Source organism: Stegastes partitus, unplaced genomic scaffold (genome assembly GCF_000690725.1).
Source record: "Stegastes partitus isolate 25-593 unplaced genomic scaffold, Stegastes_partitus-1.0.2 Scaffold31, whole genome shotgun sequence".
Taxonomy (NCBI): Eukaryota; Metazoa; Chordata; class Actinopteri; family Pomacentridae; genus Stegastes; species Stegastes partitus.
The window spans coordinates 280,355-305,403 of NW_007577762.1; the positions used below are offsets into that span (position 1 = coordinate 280,355).

Consider the following 25,049-nt stretch of genomic DNA (forward strand, 5'->3'; position numbering starts at 1 on the left):
ACTTATAAGACACTGGAAAAATTGCGTCCACCATATAAAGATTTGATGCCTCATGTAACAACTTAGCAGATATTTCTCTCAATGAAAACATGCAAATCAGGTGTCTGTTCCTGCATGCTTTGCCTCTTAATCTCAACAAAAACATTCCAGGACAAGAAGAAGTAACTGATCTACTGCCAATATCTGTTCCTGCTGGCCGTGTTTCAGCTTCACTACCTGTATCCTGATCATAATGACTTCATGATGGAAGAACTAAATGGGCTTGTCTTCTCCTCTCCAAATGGCCATCAGCGAAAATTAGCAAGTCTACAAGTTTCCAGGATTCACCTGCCTCCTCTGTTTGCCAAATCTTGACATAAAAACGACTTCCAAAATATATCAAAAGTAGATGTGCAATACAGTTTTCTAGCTGCAGCGTGTCACGTCTGCTTCTTCCTCTCTGATGAAGAGATTGGCGTGGCTCAGGTTTGTCAGCTCACTCAATTGGTACTTGGAGTCAAGAGGTCACTGCAGACCAGAGCAAAGATTGACTTAGTCCACAAGACAGCGAGCAGACAAAGGGCTGTGAGTAAACTTCCACAGGCCTTTATTGGTTTGCCCTTTTCCTGTTGTGGAGGGACCTGCAGATGTTAGGAGGGTTAAATACACTCACTCACACAGACAGGCCAAAATCCCTACAGCCACCAATGTAGAGAAGGTGAGCATACTGCAGTGAAAGGATGGAGACGCTGAGAGCCCCTCCTCCTCCCATGCATTATTTTTAAAGGATAATCAGGTTTAGTTAGTTCATACTAATAATGAGCAAAAGAAAAATAAATTTTCTCCACCTCAGCAGTTGCTTGTGAATCCTCAGGCCTCACTATGTGCAGTTTTTAGGTAAAATTTCTGCTTGGGCAGAAAATAGCTGTTCATAGTGAGATCTGTGGATTATCCTGAGTAACGAGGACATTGTTTGTGCAAAGACACTTTGTTGTTAAGTTGATCCCATGTCTGTGAGGGCTCATAAATGTTCTAATGTCTGAGACCCACAAATCAAATTCTGTTCAACTCCCTCATAGTTGTACACTGGAATAATTCTAAGCAGTTTGAATCTCAACAGGGACAAATAAAACCATAACTGGATTCATAAACACGATTAGAAGTGGGAAATGTAGTTAATGTGATTATTTTATTTTGCTGAAATCAAAGTTTCATGTTATCTTGTAGCAATCAAATAAGATAAATCCGTTCCATTACAAGCGCTAATGTGACTGATGGGAATGCTTTCAAAATGTAATGTATGACGATGTGTTTCTTGGCTGGATTTTCAACTGGAGTACATGCAAAACAAAAGCTGTGGTCATATGAAAGTGATTGCAATAACTACATGTGATGATAGCATTGTGGTAAGCTACATTATCTGTACTTAATGCAATGAAAGCATGAGTTAAGGAGCAATTGCAAAGGGAAATATCCCTTGTGCATTCACAGTTAGACAGTAAACTTGTTGGTGTCAAACAGGAGTATCAATAATGCTCTCTGCTGTTTGGCTTTTTTCTCATGGGAGCTTTCTTCACTTGAGAATAACAGAACTCTATCCACCACTTCTTCAGCTGGATCACACTCAACACAGCAATCACTGAAGAATGGCTTTTGGCTTGCACCACACTGCACAGTCAATCAATCAACCCCAATGGCATCCTGTGACATTGTGAAAAACCGCTAGTGCATCATGGACGTGAGACAACTGCAGAACTTTTAAACCACTAGTAAACTTGAGCACTTCAGTCTAGACCGCCTGCTTCAGTGAACAAAGCCCTGCACATCACCACCTGCTTAAAAACTCGCATTATCAACTTATCACGGGCTCTACCAGGCTGCGTTGAGGAGACTCGTGCTCTGAGTCAAGTGTACAGTACAGGAGTGGTTCTGCAGCTATACAGTTCAAACATCGCCAGCAACGGAGCAGCAATGCCTGCAACAGTGGGTGATTGTCTGAGGCTCAGGAGCCAGTTAACCACTGATGCATACACACTAACTCTGTCTGTGAATTCAAGGGAGGCCACATTTATTCCCCCATAAGGCTCTCTTTTTCACTCTCAAGGACAAAAAAAAAAAAAAAAAAGGATTTCAGGTCCACTTTGTTTTCCACTGAGCAAACACTATCAGCAGAGAACAACAGAATTCTTTGTGATCTCGGCTTTTCTCTTTTTTTTTTTTTTGGAACATATCTGGAAGGGATTTAATAGAGTGCAGACAACTTGGACTCGCTTCTGATAGAAGATGATAAATTTCCTGTTAAATACCCTTTGAACGTGTGCACATTTCTGATGCTCCACAGAACCAAATGAATATAACAAGACAACAAAACCTGCACGCTGCATGTCAATAATACACACTTCCATGAGGAATGTTTAGGGGGCTAAATAGTTTTTTTTTTTTCTATTCAAAGCCTAAACACTTAAACAGAGTTTGATAAATTTGCTACTTAAGGGTTGATGACAGTTGTTTCAGTGCTTATATCAGTGCAACAACGATTTATCACTTGCTGAATAAGCATCATTGCTTCCGAGACATGCTCATTCATCCCCCTCCCTTCTCTCTTCTCTCTCTCTTTCACTCCATGCTTTAGTGTTTATTTTCTGGCTTATCATAGCTATGTGAGTGAAACATAAATAAAAAGGAGGGGGTTGAGCGGTAGACCACATGGCGTTCAGATTATAATGTAGGAGATCTCAGGCTGCGTGTTCACATGGAGAGTTCAAAGCCATGACTTCAGTTGACAAGTACGAAGCAAAATTTTGACTCTTAAATCTAAACACATGTATGCAAGGAAAAACAGAGTTATCAGATGGAGATGGTTTTACATGTAAAGTTATACTGTAGCTATTATGCAGAACTAAAGAACTGAAGGTTAACAGAAACAAATGCATCTGGCTGGAAACATCCTTAAAAGAAATAATAATAACAGAGATCAATGATCCCAACATTGAACTCTGTGAATATGTTGAAATACATGTGATATAAATTATTTCAGTCACGTTTGAGGTAAAAACTGTAGCTGCAGGGACTTTTTTTTTTTTTAGTCTATTGGCGCCCGTGTCAGGGAAAGAGGCCAAATACCTGAACAGAAATAAGTCTCCCAGTTGCTGTTACAAATAAAAATCTGGCAACAGTTTCAGCAGCGCGCAGATTCTCTGACGTCTGCATAGTATTGAACCAAATGTCCACTTACGTTGCTGCCGCGGAAACGTGTCCACTCCTTGTCCGTTGAGCTCCTAAATGCATTTGTATTCATTTGTCCAGGCAGCAGAGATCTGGGTGAAAACAGAATCACACTCTGGAGGATACCGGCACATGGGCTAACCCCTTTGGTAACAGCCAAAGGAAGCGTGAAGTTGGACGGAGGAGTGCTGCCACCTCAGAATTTCCTCATCGTAGCCGCTGCAGTCCGGAGGAGAGGTCTCTCCCAGTCTTTCAAACCCTACAGCCTCAGATCCTTTGCGCTCTGCGGCGCGCAGTGATCTGGCTATTTCTATCCAAAGTGGAGACGCGCAACAGTTGCATAGAAAAAAAAAAAGAAAAAAAAAACTTGGCTTGGAGTGCGGCTAGTTGTTCTGCAGCAGTGTTAACTCGACTGAGGTATACATGCAATTAGCTTCTTCTTCTTGGTTTGCAACACCACTGCAGATTCACTCCTGTGCGTCTTTACCTCCAGGCGGTGGTTCCTGCTATGTGCCTTGACTTGCACTGATGCAAGGGAACCCGTATTCACCCCATCACAACTCCTACCAGCTGGTGGTGTTGGATTTCACCAGTTACTGACTCGTGACATCACGGATAGACTTTTGGCTTGTGTTTCTTCAGTGCCTGTTGTCTGTTTTGACTACTGTATCACCCTTAAGCTCGTATAATGCCCGTGTTTACTATATAGTCAGCACTGTAGAGCGCATGTGCTAATTGTAAACGCACAAATGCACACTAAGACTGAAATAATGCCAGAGAGAAATAGAAGAGATCAGCTGGTTCAGCCTCCTGTTGTTTGCTGACAAGCAAATTTGCCAGGTGCTGCAGCTCAAGGCTCTGTTGTTCTGGCAAAATGGCAACTGGATCTGTTATCCAGCATTAGACAACACATACCAGGGCTTGTTTACAACACTTCACTTTGGTGCCGAAACAGAATTAGCTGAAAAGTCCCAGAACAATGCCCCCTCATCAATAAGATAAGTTTCAGAGCAGGTGGGGGAGTAGTATCCAGTTTGAGTAGACACTAAAAGTCAGTTGAATCTTATATGCACTCCGCCAGAAAATCCACCTGAACAAGTAATAGAGGAAGTTTTCTGGGCGTTCCTTACTTGGCTAATGACTACCTCTGATCCTTCATGGTTCAAATTGTTTGAAATGATGTAAAAAATCCTCTAAACATGTTCACTGTGAGAAAATATGCAGTAGTGCATCCAAGAGTCTTGCTGTGTAAAATGACTCAACTGCATTATGATCTTTATTATCTTGGGCCAGCATCCAAAATAATTAAGGAATTATTAGTTACATTTGTAGCCACATAAAACAGTCATAATACAGAGCACAAGCAGCTCAGAGGGTGTCAAATGTGAAAGTGGTTTATCAGGTTAGGTAGCCTGCCATGTAGTTTTGGGGTATTTGGATTATGCATCGGCTCCATCTGCAGAGATTTATTTGCTGTATAAACTCTAGTAGTGTTTATCATTAAGCATTTTTCCTCTGGCTCTGATTACATTTGGAAATAACCCTTCTTTGTTTCGTTGTATCCATGTCTTAACACAGCACCGCCGAGTTCCCCCCCCCCCCCTTGAAAATGACACCGTTTCTTTTTATCTCTCCCATCGATTTTTTCCAAACAAACAGGCTCTAACCCACTTCCACCATTCCCCGTCCAGACTAACCCATTAACCTCGAACAAACAGAGCTCTGTGGGTCCCGTGGCCCTGCCCCCCCACATGCACCCCAGCATCCTCCTCTAGATGTCCGCAGCCTCACTTCTGCCTGGAACAAGAGGGAGTCCATATGGTTTGCAGTTTAGGGATCTAGAGGGACGCTACAAGGAGACAGAGCAGTTCCTGCCTCTAATCCCAGGTGGAGCATGCAGGGTTTCTTAACCTGAAAACAGCAAAGAGACAGTTACAGTGAACAGTGACGATGCCCAAACATGGAGTCAAACAGGAAAGGTCAAAGTGGCATGGAAACTCAATGAGAGCCCGCCAGCCAGTATAAACAGTGAGGTTAATAAAGGTTTCATGGTGCCTGCAAACAAGGTATCTGAGGTTCTTTGTGCCACAGAGGTCTGTGTGTGTCTGGAGCAGTGGGTCAGACTCTCCTCCCCTTTTCATCAAAGACAGTTGTCTCTAAGGAGGAAGCACATGCACGGGATGCACTCTTCCACTCTTGCTCTCTCTCTCTCTCTCTCTCTCTCTCTCTCTCTCTCTCTCTCTGGCTTTGCCATCAGCCAACATCTCAGGATAGCAATGCTTCGACCAGATGTTTTCTTCCACTTCCAGGAGGCAAAAATGCTCAGATGCTTGTTCTTTGACAGGACCGTGAATCACCATCATGAACAAATTACAGACGGGTGACAAATTTTAGGAAGGACCTTGATAAATGAATGGAGAAACGCAGCAAGTGCAGATGCTTCCACATGGGTGCACTGCATGGTACAATTAAGCATCCTGTCATGCTCTGTGGCAGGTAAGAAAATGCTGAGCAGCTGATTCTGATTTTGTACCAAGATGGCAAGAGGAAAGGGGTTCATTGTTGGGGAATGGATGGCAAGAGCTTCAGTCACAAAGAGTGCTCAGCTGTTTACTTATGAACAGTGATTAAAAAGGCATCTGCATTTACATCTATGAGAAAGACATCTGTAAATAGGGTATAAAAGTATGGTCAACAGTGGGCTACATAGTAGGGAAGTGGTTAGCACTATTGCCTCACAACTACAAGGTCCTGGGTTTGAATCTCAGCCTCTTTCTGTGTGGAGTTTGCATGTTCTCCCTGTGCCTGTGTGGGTTCTTACTGAGTGCTCCAGCTTCCTCCCACAGTCCATGTTGAGGTTAATTGGTGATTCTAAAATGTCTGTAGGGGTGAATGTGAGTGTGCTTGGTTGTCTGTCTCTCTGTGTGGCCCTGATGGACTGACGACCTGTCCAGGATGAACTCTGTCTTCACCCTGAGTCAGCTGGGACAGACTCCACCCCCCCGTGACCCTACAGAGGACATGGTGCTGTATAGATACTGAATGGATGGAAGCAGTGGAGTGCCATCAGGGCCAGCAAGGCCTTCTCTGCTGGCCTAAACTCTATCAGAATCACTGACTTGGGTTGTAATATTTTCCAATCATTCTTTTTCATTATTCCCAGTAGTCTATTGTCTTCATTTCATAGTGTGTCTCTGGGCTGTGGTGCTTCCAGCAGTGCATGTTTGTATAAGAGCTTTTATCCAATCATATTTCAGCCATCATGTGTTGCCAGGGTCAAAGAAATCTGCCCTGAGGTCCTAAGAATCAAAATTGCAGGCCCCTGAAGCTTAAAATGCATTGCAATGAAACTGTTGCTTTAACCAATCAGATTTAGAGTTGGCGATCCCAGGGCCAGCTAGCTGGCCTACGATAACATCAGCACTTTAACATCCTCTGATTGGATGGCCAGAGAACTTTGTCAAAGCTAGCGATTCATATCTGTAGCAACCTGCACAAACTAAAACTTTATCGTAAAAGTATTTGTTTAATTTTTTAAGATAAGCAAGAGGACATTCTCACCCTAAAGCGAATTAAAACTTATGCCAGAAACACATCTGGACAGACCTGACTTTCAGCATTAGCCTCCATGGAGACAGAACAGGACTTATTGTTGGAAGTGAAACGCACGGACTACCTGCTCTACAGAGTTATTGAACTCTTTGTGAGGAAAGAAAGGAGGATGGAGTTTGTGTTCAAATAATCACAAGTTTTGGTGAATAAAATATATATTTTTGTCATTAATTGGGTTGATGTTGATGCTCCTGTTAGATGTGATTTATATGGTGCAGCTGTGGCTACAGTCAATGGAAACTTGTTGAATAGTTTTAACTGGGTTTCTTGCTTTAATGATGGCATTCATTCTCACTACATGAGATACCTGTCTGTGGTGCAACGTCCTGTAATGCTGCCTTTCTGCAAAATACTGATGGTTTCTATAGCTGTGGCGTCTTAATGACGGTGTTAAGAGGTTGTTTGATTCAGGTAGACTGCCACTGAAGGCCTAAGAGTAAAACGCAGGGCCTGCCACTGGATGGAAGTATGGTCAACAGTGCACATTTGATGGCTGTGACACTCATGCATTAGTGTGCTTTGTGAGGTAATATTGACAAAATAATAGAAGTAAATGCAGGAAAAGTCCACTGATACATTTTCAGAAAGGAATTTGATAGTAGGGCAACAGTGGATAAACTCTTATTACAAAGATGAATGCACATTTGAAAGCTCAGTTGTGCGCAAACCGTCAGCAAGTGATATGAAGAGATGAGTCACCCTTTACCATATTTTTAACAAATGGGTGAAACCGCATGCAGTGTACTCTTAAGAGAATAGTACAGGCCTGAATGGTTGATCCTTAAAGTAAAGGGGACTGGTGGCTTTGTTATACTTTGAGGGCGTTTTTGTGGCATGATTTGGGTTCACTTGCTCCCTCAGAGTAAAGGGTCACTGTGGATCAATACAGAGTTTTTCTGAGTTGTCACCTTCATCTTATAATAAAACATTACTATCCTGATGGGAGTGGTGTCTTACACGGTGACAATGCCTCCATCCATTGGACACAAGGGGTCACTGGATGGTTTGATGAGTATAAAAATGATGTACATCATATGCTACAACTTCACAGTCAGCAAATCTCACCTCATTTGAGCATCTTGGACTGACGTAGTAGCTATCTACCACCACTGCTAATTAAACACCCAATGAGGGAACACGTTTTGGAAGAATAGTGTTGATCCCTCCAGTAGAGTTCAAGAGACTGAATGCCAAGGTGCTCTAAAACTGTTCTGGCAGCATGTGGTGGCCTGACACCTTACTGAGACATCTCATGTTGGGTTTTCATTTATTTGCAATCAGTCTATACATAAATTATTATTTTGGGGCATAGAGCTTTCATAGAAATAGGGCATTTGCTATTTGCTGACTGGCCAAAATTTTGAAAAGTTGGAACTCAGACATGGGTCAAATTGATAAAACCTTGCTATAGTTATTGATATATAGCCTCTATTGAAGTGAAAAGGTTCTATAAAACCTTTTACTACTGTTTATTGTACCATAAATTTACGGCAAACTTTTCAAGAAGAAAATTCTATTTCTATATTTTTCCATCTCCAGATGTGTACTAATCGATCCAGTGTGTACTGAGCCCTGAAACGTTGGGCCCAAAGAGTGACTGGTATCTGATAATCAGAATCAGATCGCTGCTTATTTTTCTCTTTTGAGGAATGGGCAGGCACAGATGAGTGTACACTGACCCCTGTCTGAAACATGTGGTCTTCCCCTCGTGTAGTTTCAGAACTTATCCTGTGAAATGGCCAGTAAATGTGTGTTGTAATCGAGTCCAAATCACAGTATTGACCAGTGCTCTTGGACAACGACTATAGAGTTTTATAAGCACATAAAGGCCAAACAGGATTGTGATTATCGCAGCCTGTGGTCACACACAAAGTTCTTCCATATGATCAAATATTACATAATACACAGGACGCACATGTCTGTTTTAACCTGCCTTCTAAATGCACCAAAACTAATGAAATAAAAATAATTTACAACAACTCTGCCGTGAGTTGCATGATTAAAACAACCTTTTCTTTTTCAGTTTCATATGATTTACATCTAAAAACTACATTTTGCATTTGCTGGCAGTATGGTGTTTGGAGTCTGTACTTCATTTGGACGCAGTACTGTTGCTGGCCCTGATCCCAGGAGCTGCATGTACATATTCCTACCTGCACACTCCTGTTTCTTCAGTGATTCCAGCTCCAGAGCTTCCTAGTGGAAAGCCAAATAAATCCCATGTGCTGGTTGGAGAACATATTATCTTTCAGGTTAACATTTCATGGTACAGTAACAGCTTGTAACCGTGGAGAGCGTGGAAACTTTCAGAATCAAGGACCATAAGCAAAGAGTCAACCAGGCTGGTTAAAGAGGAGAGGAAACTCTGTGGTCGGTGGAGCATAAAACAAACTGTTGTCTTGTAACCAGTCATTAGGCTCAATAAAAACGCGTTTTTGAGTGCCCACTGTACGCTCATTCTTCTCGACATAATGCTGCAGACACGCTTGGTTAAGTGTGCCTCATTAGGTAAACAGCTCATCAGAAATCGTCTGCCGTGGGATTGACTGGGGGAGGGTTGGCATGCGTCTGTGCGATCAGGTTGACAGCTGCCCCTACCTGCAGACTGACTAGATGCTAAACCTGCCTCTGTCTCTAATTAGCAGACATGGCCCTGTGTAATTTCTGTCCTGTGTGCGTGTCACCGGCTCGTATGGCTGTTATTTTGCCGAGCAGGGAGAGAGTGGGCAACAGCTGGGAGAGTGCTTAACAGATGGTGAAACACAGAGCGGTTGATAGCTGAAACAATGCTCCATGTAAGAGAGAGTGTGTGTGTGTGTGTATGTGTGTGAGTTTGTATGCAGCGTAGTGATTCACAGTGCTGAGGGGACCATGGGAAAGCAGGGAGAGAGGGGCCAGGGGAGTCCAGGGTGAAGGGGGTGTTTAGGCAGGGAGGAAGTTTGGAAGTGTGCAGGGAAAAGTGAAAGCCCCTTTAGGGGGTCATGTTGGGTGGAGAGGGGCACAGAGCAGGAACACACACTCTTTTCACAGAGGAGGTGCTGCCTCGTGTTTGGCCTTCAGTTTTGTTGTGAAGTCTTGTAAGCACCTTGATCGGAGCTGTAGCTCTTGAAACAATGCCTGGTTACTTGATGGTCCGTTTGAACAGCATCCCAAAATGTAATTTTCATTCACAAGAAAAGCAATGACGTCTTCTGTCATTCATCAAGTGAAAAAAAAAAGGTTTTATATGTTTCTCTGCTACAAGGAATTCACCAGAAAGTGGCCACTCTTTCACTTCTGATTGTACAGCTGCACCAAAACACGGGTTTGAATGTCTGTAATTAGTTTTGCACACGCTGAGCAGGAGTCAACCAAGCCCACAAAAACAAGCCTGTTTGTCAACTTTTAAAAACCCCTGGCATCTAAATGAAGCCAAAATCACATGTTGCAGCAACATTAATTACTCAACTTTATGATGAATGTTAAATCATTTATGGCTTCCCTTCCATTATCAATTAACAGTTTTCAGGAAACCAGTGCAGTGTCTGTACTTGTATTTGACTACACCCAAGAAAAAAAAAAAGCTGACTGACTGGAAAGTAAGAACAGGAAAAGGAGAAATGTGTAAAATAAAGACCTGCTTCCTTTAATACTGTGAAAGTAATTAATGTCCCATTGCTGCGTCTTTACTTCTGTCTTTCCCCAGTGGATTTAAAATCACCTGTTGTTAAATCAGGCCTCCATCCAAAAGAATTCGGATGGTTTTGCAATCTTTCCTACTAACGAAGAGAAAGGAAAATTGTACAGCTTCCAAATTAAACAAATGTAATGTCCAGAGGAAATTTAAAGGGATGTGGCTCCACTGAATGGCCTCTTCTTTGGATTTACATTACATTAAAATCTGCTTGTGTAAATCTCTACAGGCTTTGCACACCTGGATTTTCGCAGTTTATTCCATTCTTTCTGGCAGATCCTCTCAGGCTCCGTCAAATTGGATGGGAAGCTTCAGGTCTCTCCTCACATGATCAGTGGGGTTTAAGTCTGGCTTTTGGCTGGGCCACTTAGTCAGAGACTTTTCCTGAAGTGATTCCAGCAGTGTCTTGGCTGTATACTTTGGGTTCACTGTGGTGCAGATAGGGGAGCCACCTCTCCAGTTCCAAGTTGCTGCACTCTGGAGCAGGTTTTCTTCAAGGACCTCTATGTATTTGGCAGCATCCGTTCTCCCTTTGATTCTGACCAGTGACCCTGTTACTGCAGCAAGGAAGTACGACACTAGTGTGACACTACAACTACTTCCCATGTCTGCAAGTTATAAGGGTCCTCTCGGGTCTGCATTACATTAGATTTATCCTCTATTCAAGTCTTTGAGAGACCAAGGACTGCACTACAAAGGTGATCGTGTGTTCACAGAATGTATAGATATAACTTTCTGCACATGTATGCAACAGAGTCTATCAAGCAGACTCCCTCAGACTTGGAACATAGTATAAAGTGTTAACTGTCCACGTTTGCAAGTACGCACGTGTCCACTAGGGTGTACGCAATGTAAATTTTGTAATCTATCCAAGTCCGTGAGAGTTCACACAGACCCATTTGCAGACCAAACTGTGGTCCTTGTGGTCTGACTGACTGATTGTAGGCTGCAGGTAAGCCTGCCATTATTCATTGTAAGTGTCTTTGTCCTCCCCTTCCACTCCCTGCATGTTACTGTTTTAAAAAAAAAACAAAAAAAAAACCCAGCAACCTCCAAGCTAGGAGTCTACCACAATGTAAAATTTAAGTTTTGCAGAGGATTTGGATCGTGCAGTAAAGCAGCTCTGCTAGTTTTCAGTGAATCATCCATTTTAATGTGCACGTCTCCTCACGAGCGAATGTTCCACCAAAACAATAGGACTTGTCCTTACTTCGAGCGAACACCGAAGCCACATCCTTGTCTTAGCTCCGCCCAAGACAGTTGCAATTGGTTTAAACAAATACAAACAAACCAGATTGTTTTTTTTTCTCCTATAGCAATACGATAATGAAGTGCAGTCAGACCGTCATGTACTACGGAATGGTCTGGCTAAGCGAGTTAGGTAATGTTCTTGCAGATAGTTTGTGTTGCGACTACGCTATAAAAGCAATAATGCTCATGCTTGGCAGTAGTATGCATGCACAGAATACGTATATATGACCAATGGAACTGGGTCTTCAGAGAAAGAAAGTATAATAACAGCAACTATGCATCCATGGGTATCTACAGCTGTCTGTACAATTTGGCTTCTGTAGGGATGGCACTGGTCAGATAATGAGTTTGTGTTTAATAGAAATAATGTTTGGAGTTCTCCCTACAAAGTTCATTTTTTCACTCATCAGATTAGACAATCTTTTCCTAGTGCTCTAAGAGTCCTTTAAATGTCACTCGACAAACTCCAAGCAGCTGTTTGGTGTCTTTTATTCAAAGTGTGGCTTCCATCTAGCGGCTTTATGAAGACTTTCGTCCTTCTAGCAGGTTCTCTGATCTCTGCAGAGAATTTCTGAAGCCCTGTTAGAGTAACTGTTGGGTTCTTGGTCACTTCCCTGACCAAGGCCCTTCTTGCTCAGTTAAGTTAGATCAGGGGTGTCCGATCCTGTTCCTGGAGTGCACACCTGATTCAAATGATCAGGATCGTTATCAGGCTTCTGCAGAGCTTGATGATGAGCTGATCGTTTGAATCAGGTGTGTTGGAAGAGGGAAACATCTAAAACATGCAGCATTGTGGCCCTCGAGGACCAGGATTGGACACCCCTGATTTAAATCAAATATAGGGCGAGTCCAGGTGGTTGCACACTTCTTCCATTTCACAATTATTGACGCCACCATGCTCATTGAAACACTCAAGGCCAAAAAATGGCTTGATGCCCTTGCCCTGATCTATGCTTTACTTGAATTTATCATAGTAGAGTATAGAGAGTTTTGTCCTGACATGTAGTGTGGATTGCAGGACCTTTATATACACAGGTGTTTCCTTTCTACTCTCTGTTAAAATCAATTCAATTTAGCCCCGGGTTGACTCTACTCAGACACCTTTCAGGAATAATCAGAGCAAATAGGATGCACCTACCTGAAGTTAGAGCAAATGATGTGAATGGTTTTAAGATGAGATTTCAAGGTTTTATTTTATGCTTGAGTATGCAGCATTCTACATTACACTAGAACTTGCACAAGAAAAACATCTGTCATACATTATAAAAGCAATACAAGTGGGTAATTGTTCCAAAAACCAATCTGTCTCTACAAATGTGGTGCTGGGTAGTTGCATGTCTTTATTCAGAAAGTCTGATGCAACATAGCCAAGAACTGGCAAATATAATTCCTCTACGTCAACATCATCCCTCATTTTGGAGAGCCCTGTCTGCTCTCAGTTTGGAAAGAGGAGAGGAGTCACCAGAGAAGAAGCTTGATTTAGGGAGGATGAAAAAAAAAAAAAAAAAAAAAAGCCACCTTGACCTCACTTTCATCTCTGGAGCTGATCCTCTGTCTGGCGTGAATTCTCTGAGGAGCTGGCTGTGGAACAGAGAGTGGCTTTATGCTTGCTAACTACAATGTTCCTCATACAAAATCCCATTTAATTTCTCGAGAGGGTTGAGAGGATGGCTTGAAAGGCATGCTCACTCTTATCTCCAGTGATACTATTAGGCTGCGAGTAATTTAGGCCTGATCCCATATATTATCCGTGTGAAGTGAAGCCAGTGCTGATGATGTTAATCTTTATGCAAGAACAATGTGTTGAACAATCATGACGGAGACTCAGAAAATCAAAGAAGAGTAATCTTGTGCAGCCTGATGGATTGTCACTCATCTATCATGCGTCCAAATCCTGTTTGTGGCAGATATCATTTCATCTCTCCTCATAACTCCTGCGTTTGACATTTAGGGAAATACTTTTATTCGCTTTATTGCACTCTGATGCCTGCATCCTAAATACGAAGCTACAGCCGGCAGAAACGTGGCTTAAAGAAACAGTCTGGTACTTGGCTTCCTATAAAATGGGAAATTACTGGCTCTGCTTTTTGCACGAGTTATATTGAAAGAGATATAGCATGTTAAGGAATGCTAATTGAATGTTAGGGAAATATAAAGGTGTTGGTCGGCAGATTTTATTGCCTTCGCGGAGAACCAGGCGACCTTTTCCAGCTTGTTTTTAAGCCTGTGCACCAAACAAAGTCAGTTGTTGGTGGTAACTTCCTGTTTGCACAACAGATAAGAAACAACCACATGTACTGCTTTAGCTAAGGCATACAGAAATGAAGCATTGGATGCATTCAGGTTAAATTTGTGGCTAGCACTGTCACTTTTCCAGGTAGAGGATCCTGAGTTTAAATCTCCTGGTCAGCTGGGGGTTCTTTTGCATGTTCTCTCTGCACCTATGTGGGTTTTGTCTGAGTGCTTCCTCCTACAGTCTAATGACATGCATGGTAGGTCAATCAGTGATTCTAAATTGGCTGTAGGTGTGATTGCTGGCCTGTGTATGGTGTTCCCTGCCTTTCACTCCATGTCAGCTGGAATGAGCTCCAGCACATCTAGATGGATTGTTTACGTTCCATCCAGAAGAACCTATACTACCATACTATATAGTCCATCCATCCATTCATCCATTATCTATACACAGCTCAATCCTCACTCGGGACCCAGCTGACTCAGGGCCCTGAACAGGTTGTCAGTCTATCGTACGGCTACACATAGAGACAAACAAGCATATTCACATTCACTGTTGTGATGTCTCTGAACTTATTATGTTCCAGTATTTACAGCCGCCACAGGCATCCGGTAAAGGATGAAAGAAGCATTCAGTCCCCTTTAAGTTTCAACTCTTTAATGAACTGAAGTTGTAGCTGAGTGTGGTACTCAGAACAAAAGAACTAATGGTGCAAAGAAAAAGGCATCCACACTGTAGCATGCATCTCGGCTAGACTGAATCTACACCTGCTAGAAGGTTGACTGTCAATGGCTCCTCAGAATGCACATGGGCCAATCGTGCAGTCCAATACTCAGGTGACTGTTACGGGTCTTAAAGGGGCACACATACATCTATTCAGGGCATTTTTAACATTCACACCTACGGACAATTTAGAATCACCAATTAACCTCAACATGTTTTTGGACTGTGGGAGGAAGCCGGAGAACCCGGAGAGAACCCATGCTGCACAGAAAGAACATGCAAACTCCACACAGAGAGACCCTAACCGGGATGAAAACTGGGGATCTTCTAACTTTGAGGTGATGGTGGTAACCACAGAACCACCGTGCATCATAGTATGCCAGAAAAAGATGTAGTATGAAGTAATATGTAGTGGTGGCCCACAGCCCTCTGCACAACCAAAGATGTGTCACTATTGGCCCCAAAAAACAAGTCTGAGCCACCAAGAGTGCACAGACACTGCAGACTATGACAGATATATGAGCAAGACAGTGACAGATTCATGGCTTCAAGTATTGGTGCAGAGTTTTGTACCATCTGCTCAAAAAAACTCACGTACGCAACTCACGGCAAAAAGAAAACAAAGTGCTGTCAGGTCACGACTCAGACTCCGGCCATAGAGCTGCTGTCTGCTCTGAAACTCACACCTCGTTTGCCGGGAGCAGCAGCCACCGCTGAGGTACCGGCATCAATGACAGACCGGGTTTGTGATTTAAAAATACGCGTGTGCATGTTCATTGCAGAACATGACTTGTGTTCACCATATCTCAGCCACTCGTTAATTTGTGCAAAAGTTGGCTGACGATAAAATGCTTTGTCAAAACTGTTTGTGTCAAATCAGCATGCTGGTTACATAAATGCACGTGATATAGCACCAGTGTTTCAGAAAAGTCTTTCTGAAAACCTCAAAAGATTTGTGTTTTCATTGAATATTGATGAAGTATTGTATTTGAAAACTGGAAAAGCCCTCTGAACAAGCGCCGACCTCCGCTAAGCAGCTCATTTCCACCATATTGTGATTTCCAGCCAATGTTAAAGTCCTGCGTTCATTTTATCTACACGATTAGATTCATGGATAATCAAAACATACCTTTAGCATTTGAATTAACATTGATATCATTAATAACAAGCTAACGGAGTGATGAAAACCTCCTTGGTGGAGGTAATAAATAGTGCACATATTGTTAAAAGGTGAATCAATGTCCTTTTTCTGTGTCTTTTACTTATTAGTTGCTAAACAATATATTTGCACCATGTTGTAGTCAGATGGAGTACCTACCACAACCAACTGACCTTCTTTGGTATTACTATAATCTGTAGTCTGAGTTTGGGAAGACAGATATCTTAATATCTTACTAATTAGCGAGATTGTACCGCCACCCAAAAGCAAAAAGTTCAGGCTCAGGATTATTTTTCACTTCTAGCCCTGCAGATTAGTTAGTTAGTTAGGTAAGTATTATGTGTCACTTGTGTGCATACTGCATGCAACAGTGTGTACTTTGTAAGAGGAGCTGCGCTGAAAGTCAAAAGTATGTGATTTGGAATGCAGGGATGGTTTATGATCCTGAGAAAGCTTCCTGAGCCAAAAGGTTTTATAATATTTGGAAGTATCTAAAGAGCAATTTACAAACAGTGAAGTAAATCTCAGTGAGACACATGAAGAGCAGATTTTGGTGGTCGTTGGATCCAGTTTCAGATAAAGAGTAGCTGTCAGAGAAGACGACACGGATGTCAGACTGATGAGAGAAGTGCTGCACAACAGTGACCTTGGTAGCACTGGAAGTCGGGTTCAACAGGACGTGGCCCTCACTCTCGGACGGAAGTGTCCAACCAAGAAAAGACTTCACACCAGCTCGCTGCTGGCTCTCCTGCACTTTAAGAGGGACAGAAATATTTCACGTGTCTGTTCTGACCGCAGGCCTGCTTTACCTTTCAGGTCAACCCCCACTCAGCCCTCTCTGCCCGTCTGTTGACTATCATTCATCACGTAATTGCGGCTTTTACCAGAAGGTGGTTCAGGGGTGATCATTTTCCCTACAATTTCACAAGAAAAAAAAAGTTGTCTGCCCTCATATCATCTCATAGGTTTAAAGGCAGAGATTGGGGTGGCTTTTAAAGGTGCTAAAGGGCCCTGCTGTACGGCTGAATTTTTCACTTTAGAGAGTTATGACACCTGTCGCAACACTTGGCCATGGTGGCTCAAGGAAAACAACCATAATAACCAAAACAGAAGCATCCTTGGCTTTTTGAAGGCCTCCTCTGTGGCTTTATGAATTTGCTTCGAGTGTGAGTGCCAAAAAGCTCAGATAATCTCAAACTGTTTAAAAGCAAATACACTTTTCTGTGAATATACACTCCACATCTGGTACTCTGAATAGATTTAAACAAACACTCTGCTAAAATACTATCTGGCACACGTCTCAATAGAAGAGAGCTCTGAGAAAATAGAGACAGAACACACTCAGAAAAACGCCATATTTTTTTCACGGACAGAGTTTATGGCTTTTACGTGAGTGTCTTTGCGATTAACATCTCTCTTTCTGTAACTGTAGATGTGCCCTGTAAAGCCATCCAAGGGAAAAGTCAGCTCCTCTTCCTCTATCCTGGTGTCTTCCATTTTTGTCTTTACCTGTGCATGAAACTGCAGCCATCCAAATCAGTCCCGAGGCCCAAGTGCATCTACTCAAAGCTACAAACAAAAACAATGAAAAACAGACACGCTATTTTTTTTTTTTTTCGTGGGAGAGCAGGCAGACAAAAACAATGTGTTCTGCCAAAGATTAAAAACAACTGCTCAGAAAATTGTTCCCAGTTTCGGGAGGGGGTGGACATCATGCAGATACTGCTGCAGGAGAAGAAGACCCGCTGCGATCCCTGGTTTCCACAATAACATCCCCAAGGAGGAGGAGGAGGAGGCGGAGGAGGAGACATGAACAAGAAGCAGAGGGGAATCATTATCTGAGCCAAAGATGGGTAAAAGTAGATCAATTTCAAGCTGTTGAAGTGCTGGTTTGAATATAAAAAAAAGTGGGACGCTCCATCATGTCAGTCTTTCCAGATGAGGCACTGCAGACTACTATTATCTGGCATGATTCGCAAGGTGGTTAAAATGGTTTGGAGAATACAGGGTTGAAAATACTTATCTTCAAACCTGTCATAGCTGACAGCCAAGCTTACAGTCAACATTCATTTGTGGTTTCTCCCAGGAGTCAAACACTGAGAACTATACTGATACTGTACTGTAGCACAGTGTCTTTTTACTATTATAAGGGTTTTCGAAGTCGACTGTAAACGTATGATGAAACAAAACGAGCAGTGTTGGCGCCAGATAGCTAAACTATAATCCTAAAATAATATGATGAATTTTAGAATTTAATACAGGCTAAAAGCAACATAGCAGTTGCAGCCAATGTAAGGAAGAAAAGCCAGCCAGAAACAGTAGACTGTGTGAATGCTTCATTAATTTGCTTGTCAATATCGCTGTCACTTTGTGTTGACGCTGCTTAGAGAAAGATTCACTTTAATTGCTATCATGCATCACAGGATTGTACAATGAAGTTACAGATGTCATCCCTTTATGCTACTCACAATTATTTAAAGAATAAAGAAATACTTTAATAGTGATATGCAGGATGAATTCGGCGATCCTGTGTTTAATCTCAGTCTCATGGTGTGTAAGGGAGTTCCAGTCTTATTCTCTCAGCTGCAACCTTGGCAGTATTAAACTGTTTTGGAAACAGATAAAGAACAAGTATAAAAAGAAACATTAAAAGTGGTAAGTAGACTTGTAAATCCTGTAAGGTCAACAAGTCATCAAGTGCAAGCCTTTACTGTTTTAGTCAGTTTCTGTTTTAGAATTATGTCACTCTACAAAGGCTTCTAGAACAATGAAAATGATTTCAAATTGCTTGCAGCTTGAAAAATCATCTGCATCCAGGATATTCCAGAGAAGGTGATGCTTTTTTTTTCTTTCTTTTTTAAAAAAAAAAAACTGATAGGTCAGCAGGCAGTGTTTTAATACATGTTGATCTTTTAGGTGTGTAGCATAAGTTGCCATGGTGATGTAACCAAAGTTAAACCTAAAGTTATCTCTCTAACCTCACATTCTCCTTTGTAGCATAGGCCTCTGCTCTCCCAAGTGAAAGTCCTACATCTAACCTATTGCACCATCACACCATATTCCTGCAGACTTTGTTAATATTCATACGATCATGATGATAATAAACATGTTAGCAGAATTACCTGTTCACACTACTTGCACAGGCAGAGCAACATTAGCGTTCTAAAAACACACACAAACTGAAACAGTAAGTACACTGAATAAAACAATGCGCTAAAAGGTGCTAAAACACTCAGGAGAAAAGAAAGAAACTGTAAAATCAGGTGATAATTTCTGTGGTTTTGTTACAAGGCCTTTCGCATTCCACATGGTAATTTGATCTACTGTTCATATGACAATGTATATGCTGCTTTAAGGGTGAAATTAATATAAAACAGGTCATAGGAACACAGTGGGACTAGGTTTCACAGTAAATTTCCACTACCACCCAAAAGAACAGAGTGGGTGGCAGAGACCTTTTGCTCCTTCCATGTCAGGCCTGCTTTAAGCTCTGACACTTCTCTATCCATCAGCTGCCACGTGTCAACATCTAGTGTCACCAAGGCAAAAATAGCTCCGGCTTCCTGCCCTGCAGCCCCGCTGTCCGCTGAGGCAGAGCCACCTGTCAGCCACAACACAGGTTAAGAAGCCGGGCTCCAGATACAGATGGACGAGCAGCACTACCTCATGTGTTTGCTATCGTGGTTACAGCCAGGTTTGGTGCGACTGTCTCGCAGCAAAAGACTTCAGAATCATTACCTCATTGGTGCACGCTGCCCAGGGCTGCCAGGAGCAGCATTACAGAGACATAAAAGAGCAAAGTCTTAGGTCACTTCTTGGACTGAAAAGGACTTAAGATTAAACATTTCCTACAGAGTTAACTGGATGAAAGGACTTCATTCATATAGTTTCTCAATGGTCCAAAATCAGCGACAATGAGACATTTAAAATTAGATGAATGAGGTGATTGGTGGAGTCTGTTCCAATATAAAGGGCTTAAACTGTGGAAAAACTTAAAAATCTTTCATGATGAATAGTTCTGGGTTGACATAAAGATTTGTTTGCTCAGTCTATAGCAGTTAAAAGCTGTGGATGCAGTTGTTTCCTCATGTTGGGTCTTAGTGCAGTAGAGTCATACAAACCATTCTTACATGCAAGTCAAATTTGATTCCACAGTGTGGGAATTGCAAAGGTTTGTGTGGTAGCAAGAAAAGATTACAAATATAAATTAAAAGGCTATGTTTTAAGTAGCAAAGCATACAATAAAATTATCCTTAACACATATGACCTCTTATGTGTAGACAAAGTTGAAAACATCATCTGGTGTTGATTAAAAAGTAAATAAAAACTAGTGATGTACGATATTTAGATTTCTGGTCGATACCAATATGCAATATTAAGATTTCTGGTATTGCTAATAACCAATTTTTTCCAATGTCGATATTCAATTTTTGTTCACACCAAAAAATGAGTATAAGTAAGCTCTGTGAGAACGTGGAAACTATTCAAAAGAAGCCCATACCAAATGAGACCACATAGTCTTCTTTATTACGTAACAAAGGCAAAACATATTTAAACATATTTAACGTTCAAGTCCAGGACCATTTAAGTAAAAACATATGTGACATAGCAGCAATATCAAATGTAGAGACGAAGGCGCGAATGTTAGACAATCATCAGTTTTTAAGATTGGCTAAATTTGTTCATCGGACTTATACCGATATATGGGAAAAAACACTAATATCGGCCGATACCGATGTGGTCGCCGATATATCGTGCATCCCAAATAAAAACACAACATTAAGCCAAATTGTTACACTGAATCACATGATTCTTATAAACAGACACTATTGAGCATTTCAAGTCTAATTCACCTCCACCGTCCTGCTCACATAAATACTTAATGAAACACCAAATGTGCATTAATGTGCAGCTAAAAATAGTCAACAATTGATGCATTGGTAATCCCTGTTTCAAGAATGCATGATAAAAACATTAGTGACCAAATGTTTCAGCACATCACAGAGCCTGTAAGCACAAAGCTATGTACTCAGGACTCCTTTTTTAACATTTAAATCTCAGTAGGATCGTTGGCTTGGGACCGAGTACGACAGACAGGGTCAGGAAATCACAAAGTAATGGGAAATAAGTTACAACCATGATGATTGGAACAAAAACAGATTTTGTATTCCATAACATATATGAAAGGTTTCCATATTTCCTCTTGTCATGGATGGATTGTTTTTTTGGAAGGAAATTGAAGCCGTAAATAGAGCGCATAAGTAAACACAGATGACTTCATATCTTTTCTATTACTGTGAATTATTGACAAATGATTGACTAAATAAATGACTCAAAACATTCTACTTGGCAAACATGATCCCCATGTGACCCTGATATTTTAGCTAAGAAGGCACAGCTGGGATGTCCAATAGTTGATAAACGGATCAGTTCTTGTGTTCCAATAGGACACCACGCTACAATTCTTTATCTGTTTCATGCAAATACATGTTTCGTACATGTGCAGTGGTTCCTCTTCCTGCAGGAGCTGTGATTAAAACAGCATGGACATTTTCTGGGAGCATGTCCTGTTGCAAACCTGAAAATAAGTCATAGATTTATCCAGGCAGTCTAGACAGAGGTAGACCTGAGGTCATGACTTCCAGACTGTTTTGAGCTGACTGGCTCTGCTGGACACTGGACAGCACGGAAACCCAAACATTAACCAGCCAAGACAGTGGTTATGTCAGATGTGGATATATTATGTAATGAGATTTATAAAGAGACAGAATAATTGTCTTATAAAATAATTTAATCTAATGATTTTACAGAAACACTTTCATTTATCGTTACGCACAACTTGCACTTTGTGAAATTCAACTATTTTTATCTTAAAAAACACATCAGTGATGTTGTGTTGTGTGTAAAAAATCTTGCTATAATAAAGTTTGTTAATACTAAATATTAATACATTTTTAAAGATTTTCATGTCAGCTCTAATGCAATTTCACTTCTGTACATTAAATATGAAGCGCCAAGAAAATTTTTAAAATGGACACAGGGAAGAAAAGCAAGCTTGGCTCTGTGCAAAGGTAAAGTTCACAAGCCTACAATCAAATCATATTATGAGGCTTTCTAATAAAATATTGATAATTCATTGACACTAATGTTTAGCGGTGGGACACACAGATGACGGATGAAGCTCAGGTATCTTAATTCTGCATGTCCACACAGAAAGGAAAACAACATGTGACCAAGTCCAGACATGAATTTAAAGTAAAGAAACCTTTTTCTTCATCGAGACAGCGACTCGGGTAAGATCTGTGAACAATTTTGTCTAAATGAGCAGCCTGTGGCGTGAAGAAACACAGTGAAGAAATCCAGCTGGTATCTGTGTCCTGCATGTTCTGTGACGGCCCCGCTGGTGGATTTACACACTGAACATGCAGGTATCTTGTGGACGACACAAAGGGAAATGAAAGCTAATTGTAGGGGATGCACCTAAATGAAACGAGATGACCACCTTTAAAGCTGTTATACTATGCAAATAAGGTTGAATAAACAACTGTAATGCTATTGATGCCTTGTCTTATCACTATCTACTAATTTCCTTTGTGTTATGTGTCACTAGTGTTTTATAGCTGAGGACTTCGCTGTCATTCCAGAGACTCCGACTGCTTGTCTGCTCTAATTCCTCTGCATTTATTTACAGCACAGAGACAAGGACACTTGATCTCCCCCCTTTCACAAGGCTATATCTGTGTAAGCCTGTTGTTTTTTCTGCCAAGACAAATAAGGTGCACATTTGTGAACAACATTGGAGGCAAGAGCTCAGAAATGGGTTAAACAAAGCAGGAAACTAGTGCATATTCCCATAAGGTGGAAGATATTTAATCTTTTCAGTACCTTGGCCCAGTTCTCCAGAGAGTTCTTCTGTTTAAACTCTACCTGTATTCCGATCTGCTCTGAGTCCAGTTAGAGAAACCAGAGAAAACAACCGCTCAGCTGCCAAAGCTTTTGTTTGAATAACAAAATCTGAGCAGAGTCTAAAGCAGGGGCTCAAATAGCACCGTCCAGCAGCCCATCGCAGGCCTGCTGGACAGAAGCTTGACTGACAAACACGGGTGTTGGACCTTGTCCAGAAGGGAGACCTCTGAGTTCTTCCTGCAAACATCCAACAGAGGGACCCTGTAAATCTCTGACCATAGAGAAATGTGTGACTGACCTCTGTCCTCTTCAAAATGCATCATTCACGGAACATAAAAGTAGAAAATAAGAAAAAGACTTACCTGTCAGATTTAGCTTGAACTTTGTATGTGTCTTTTGAGTATAATCATGAATTCCTTATAGAGTTGGAAGGTATTTCTGAAAAATATATACTTGTGTGTTTGATGATAAGGTCAACAGGTTCAGTAGATTATACTTTTGCTGCAAAATGTGCACAAAATTCAAATATGTATGGTATATACCACTAATTTCATTTCATCTCCAGCAAATATGCTTTCATAAAAACTTAGATTATGTTTCTTACCATTACAGTGGGGAAGCACTGTTAAGTCCTCCAGAGTCAAAGTCCTGTGCTTTCTATTTCCATACATAGTCTGAGTCACTGGATGTAGACTGAGATTATAAGCCTTCCATTTCTGCAACACATTTCACGCATTCGCCTCCACTTCTGTGATCCAGTTTCAAAATCCTCTTCAACACAGGAAACAAGAACAGCAACCTTCACTCCTCGCAACATCCTACATGCTGAAAATGGCAATTTTTGATGAAGCTTTGGACTGTGCAGGCCTGCTTGGTCCTTTAAATTGAATTATCTATTTTACTGACAGTGCTGGTTCTTCTTATGTGCAAATATTCCATCAAAACAATTCTCTTGCCAAAATTTTGCTTGTGCGTCATTGCTGGATCCTGGACTTAGCACCACCTAAGTTGGCTGTGATTTGTTTCAAGAAATAGAAAGAAGCAAGGGTGTTTTTCCCCTCAATAGCAGAATGATAACAAAGTGCAGCCAGACCATTCTCCAGGTCTGACACAGCATTCTAAAGATGGGTCTGGCTATGCAAGACTACTCTATGATCCATAACCTCTTCCTGTTGACTTGTGTGCACAGAACTGGAGTTATCCGTTCATCCATCCATCCATTATCTATCCATCCATTATCTATACACCGCTTAATCCTCATTAGGGTCACGGGTGGGCTGGAGCCTATCCCAGCTGACTCAGGGTGAAGGCAGGGGACACCCTGGACAGGACACCAGTCTATCACAGGGCCACACTTAGAGACAGACAACCAAGCACACTCACATTCACACCTACGGACAATTTAGAATCACCAACTAACCTCAGCATGCTTTTGGACTTGTGGGAGGAAGCCGGAGAACCCAGAGAGAACCCACGCTGCACGAGGAGAACATGCAAACTCCACACAGAAAGATCGCGGGTATCCTAACTGGGACACAAACCGGGGATCTTCTTGCTGCGAGGCAACGGTGCAAACCACCAAGCCACCTTGCAGCCCCAATTTGATAATATATAAATCTAATTTCTCATCAACAAGGTTGTTTAGCTGCTCCTGCTGAGACTGGCCTCACCAGAAAAATGACAGTATTGTTTGTTTGCCTAAATGCCTAAACCAATATATGACTAGATCTCTCTGACAAAAAGTCTGTCTCGAATCTCATTCACACAAGTCATAGTAATCCTAAAAGCGTCAGTAGGAGGCAACTTGACTCTTCTTTTTGGTGCTTAGATCAGAGGTGAAACGATTCTTAAACCAAAAAGTCCTTTTCTAGATCCCTGACATGAACGTCTTTGTGATTCATGAGTTTAGTCTGTGAAAAGCAAAAGCTGAAGTAGGATGGTGTTGCTTTACAGCATCTCTTCAGCAAGCTGTCTGAAAGGATTGTTCTGCCGGACATCTCCTTTTGTGAATAAAATTTCTTCCTCTCCCCTGTCACCAAGTGCTATTCTGAAAGAATTGTGGCATTTGTCGGGTTTCTTGATATAGTGTTGTAGGGTCTTAACCTGAATATTTAAACTTGTCAGCTAATTTTGCATAGTGCGTCATATTGTAGGTTCTAAATCTTTCAGAAAGCACATTGGTTCAAGATCTGTTGTTTTAAATGTGCTATATAAACAATGATGACTTGACTTGTCATTTACTTGGAAGAACACGTTTTGCCAACTGTCCATCCATGACCCTGATTTTC

General features: G+C 41.5%; 1 protein-coding gene across 1 annotated transcript in view; it reads right to left on the minus strand.

Moving 5' to 3' along the window:
- The window catches only part of col24a1 (collagen type XXIV alpha 1 chain), a 96,695-nt gene extending 92,971 nt beyond the window's left edge, over positions 1-3,724 (minus strand). The window contains exon 1 of the mRNA XM_008299596.1: positions 3,215-3,724. Within this exon, the coding sequence (XP_008297818.1) occupies positions 3,215-3,267 (53 nt within the window). The 5' untranslated portion in view covers positions 3,268-3,724. The remainder of the gene's footprint in view (positions 1-3,214) is intronic.
- Positions 3,725-25,049: the final 21,325 nt, after the last annotated feature.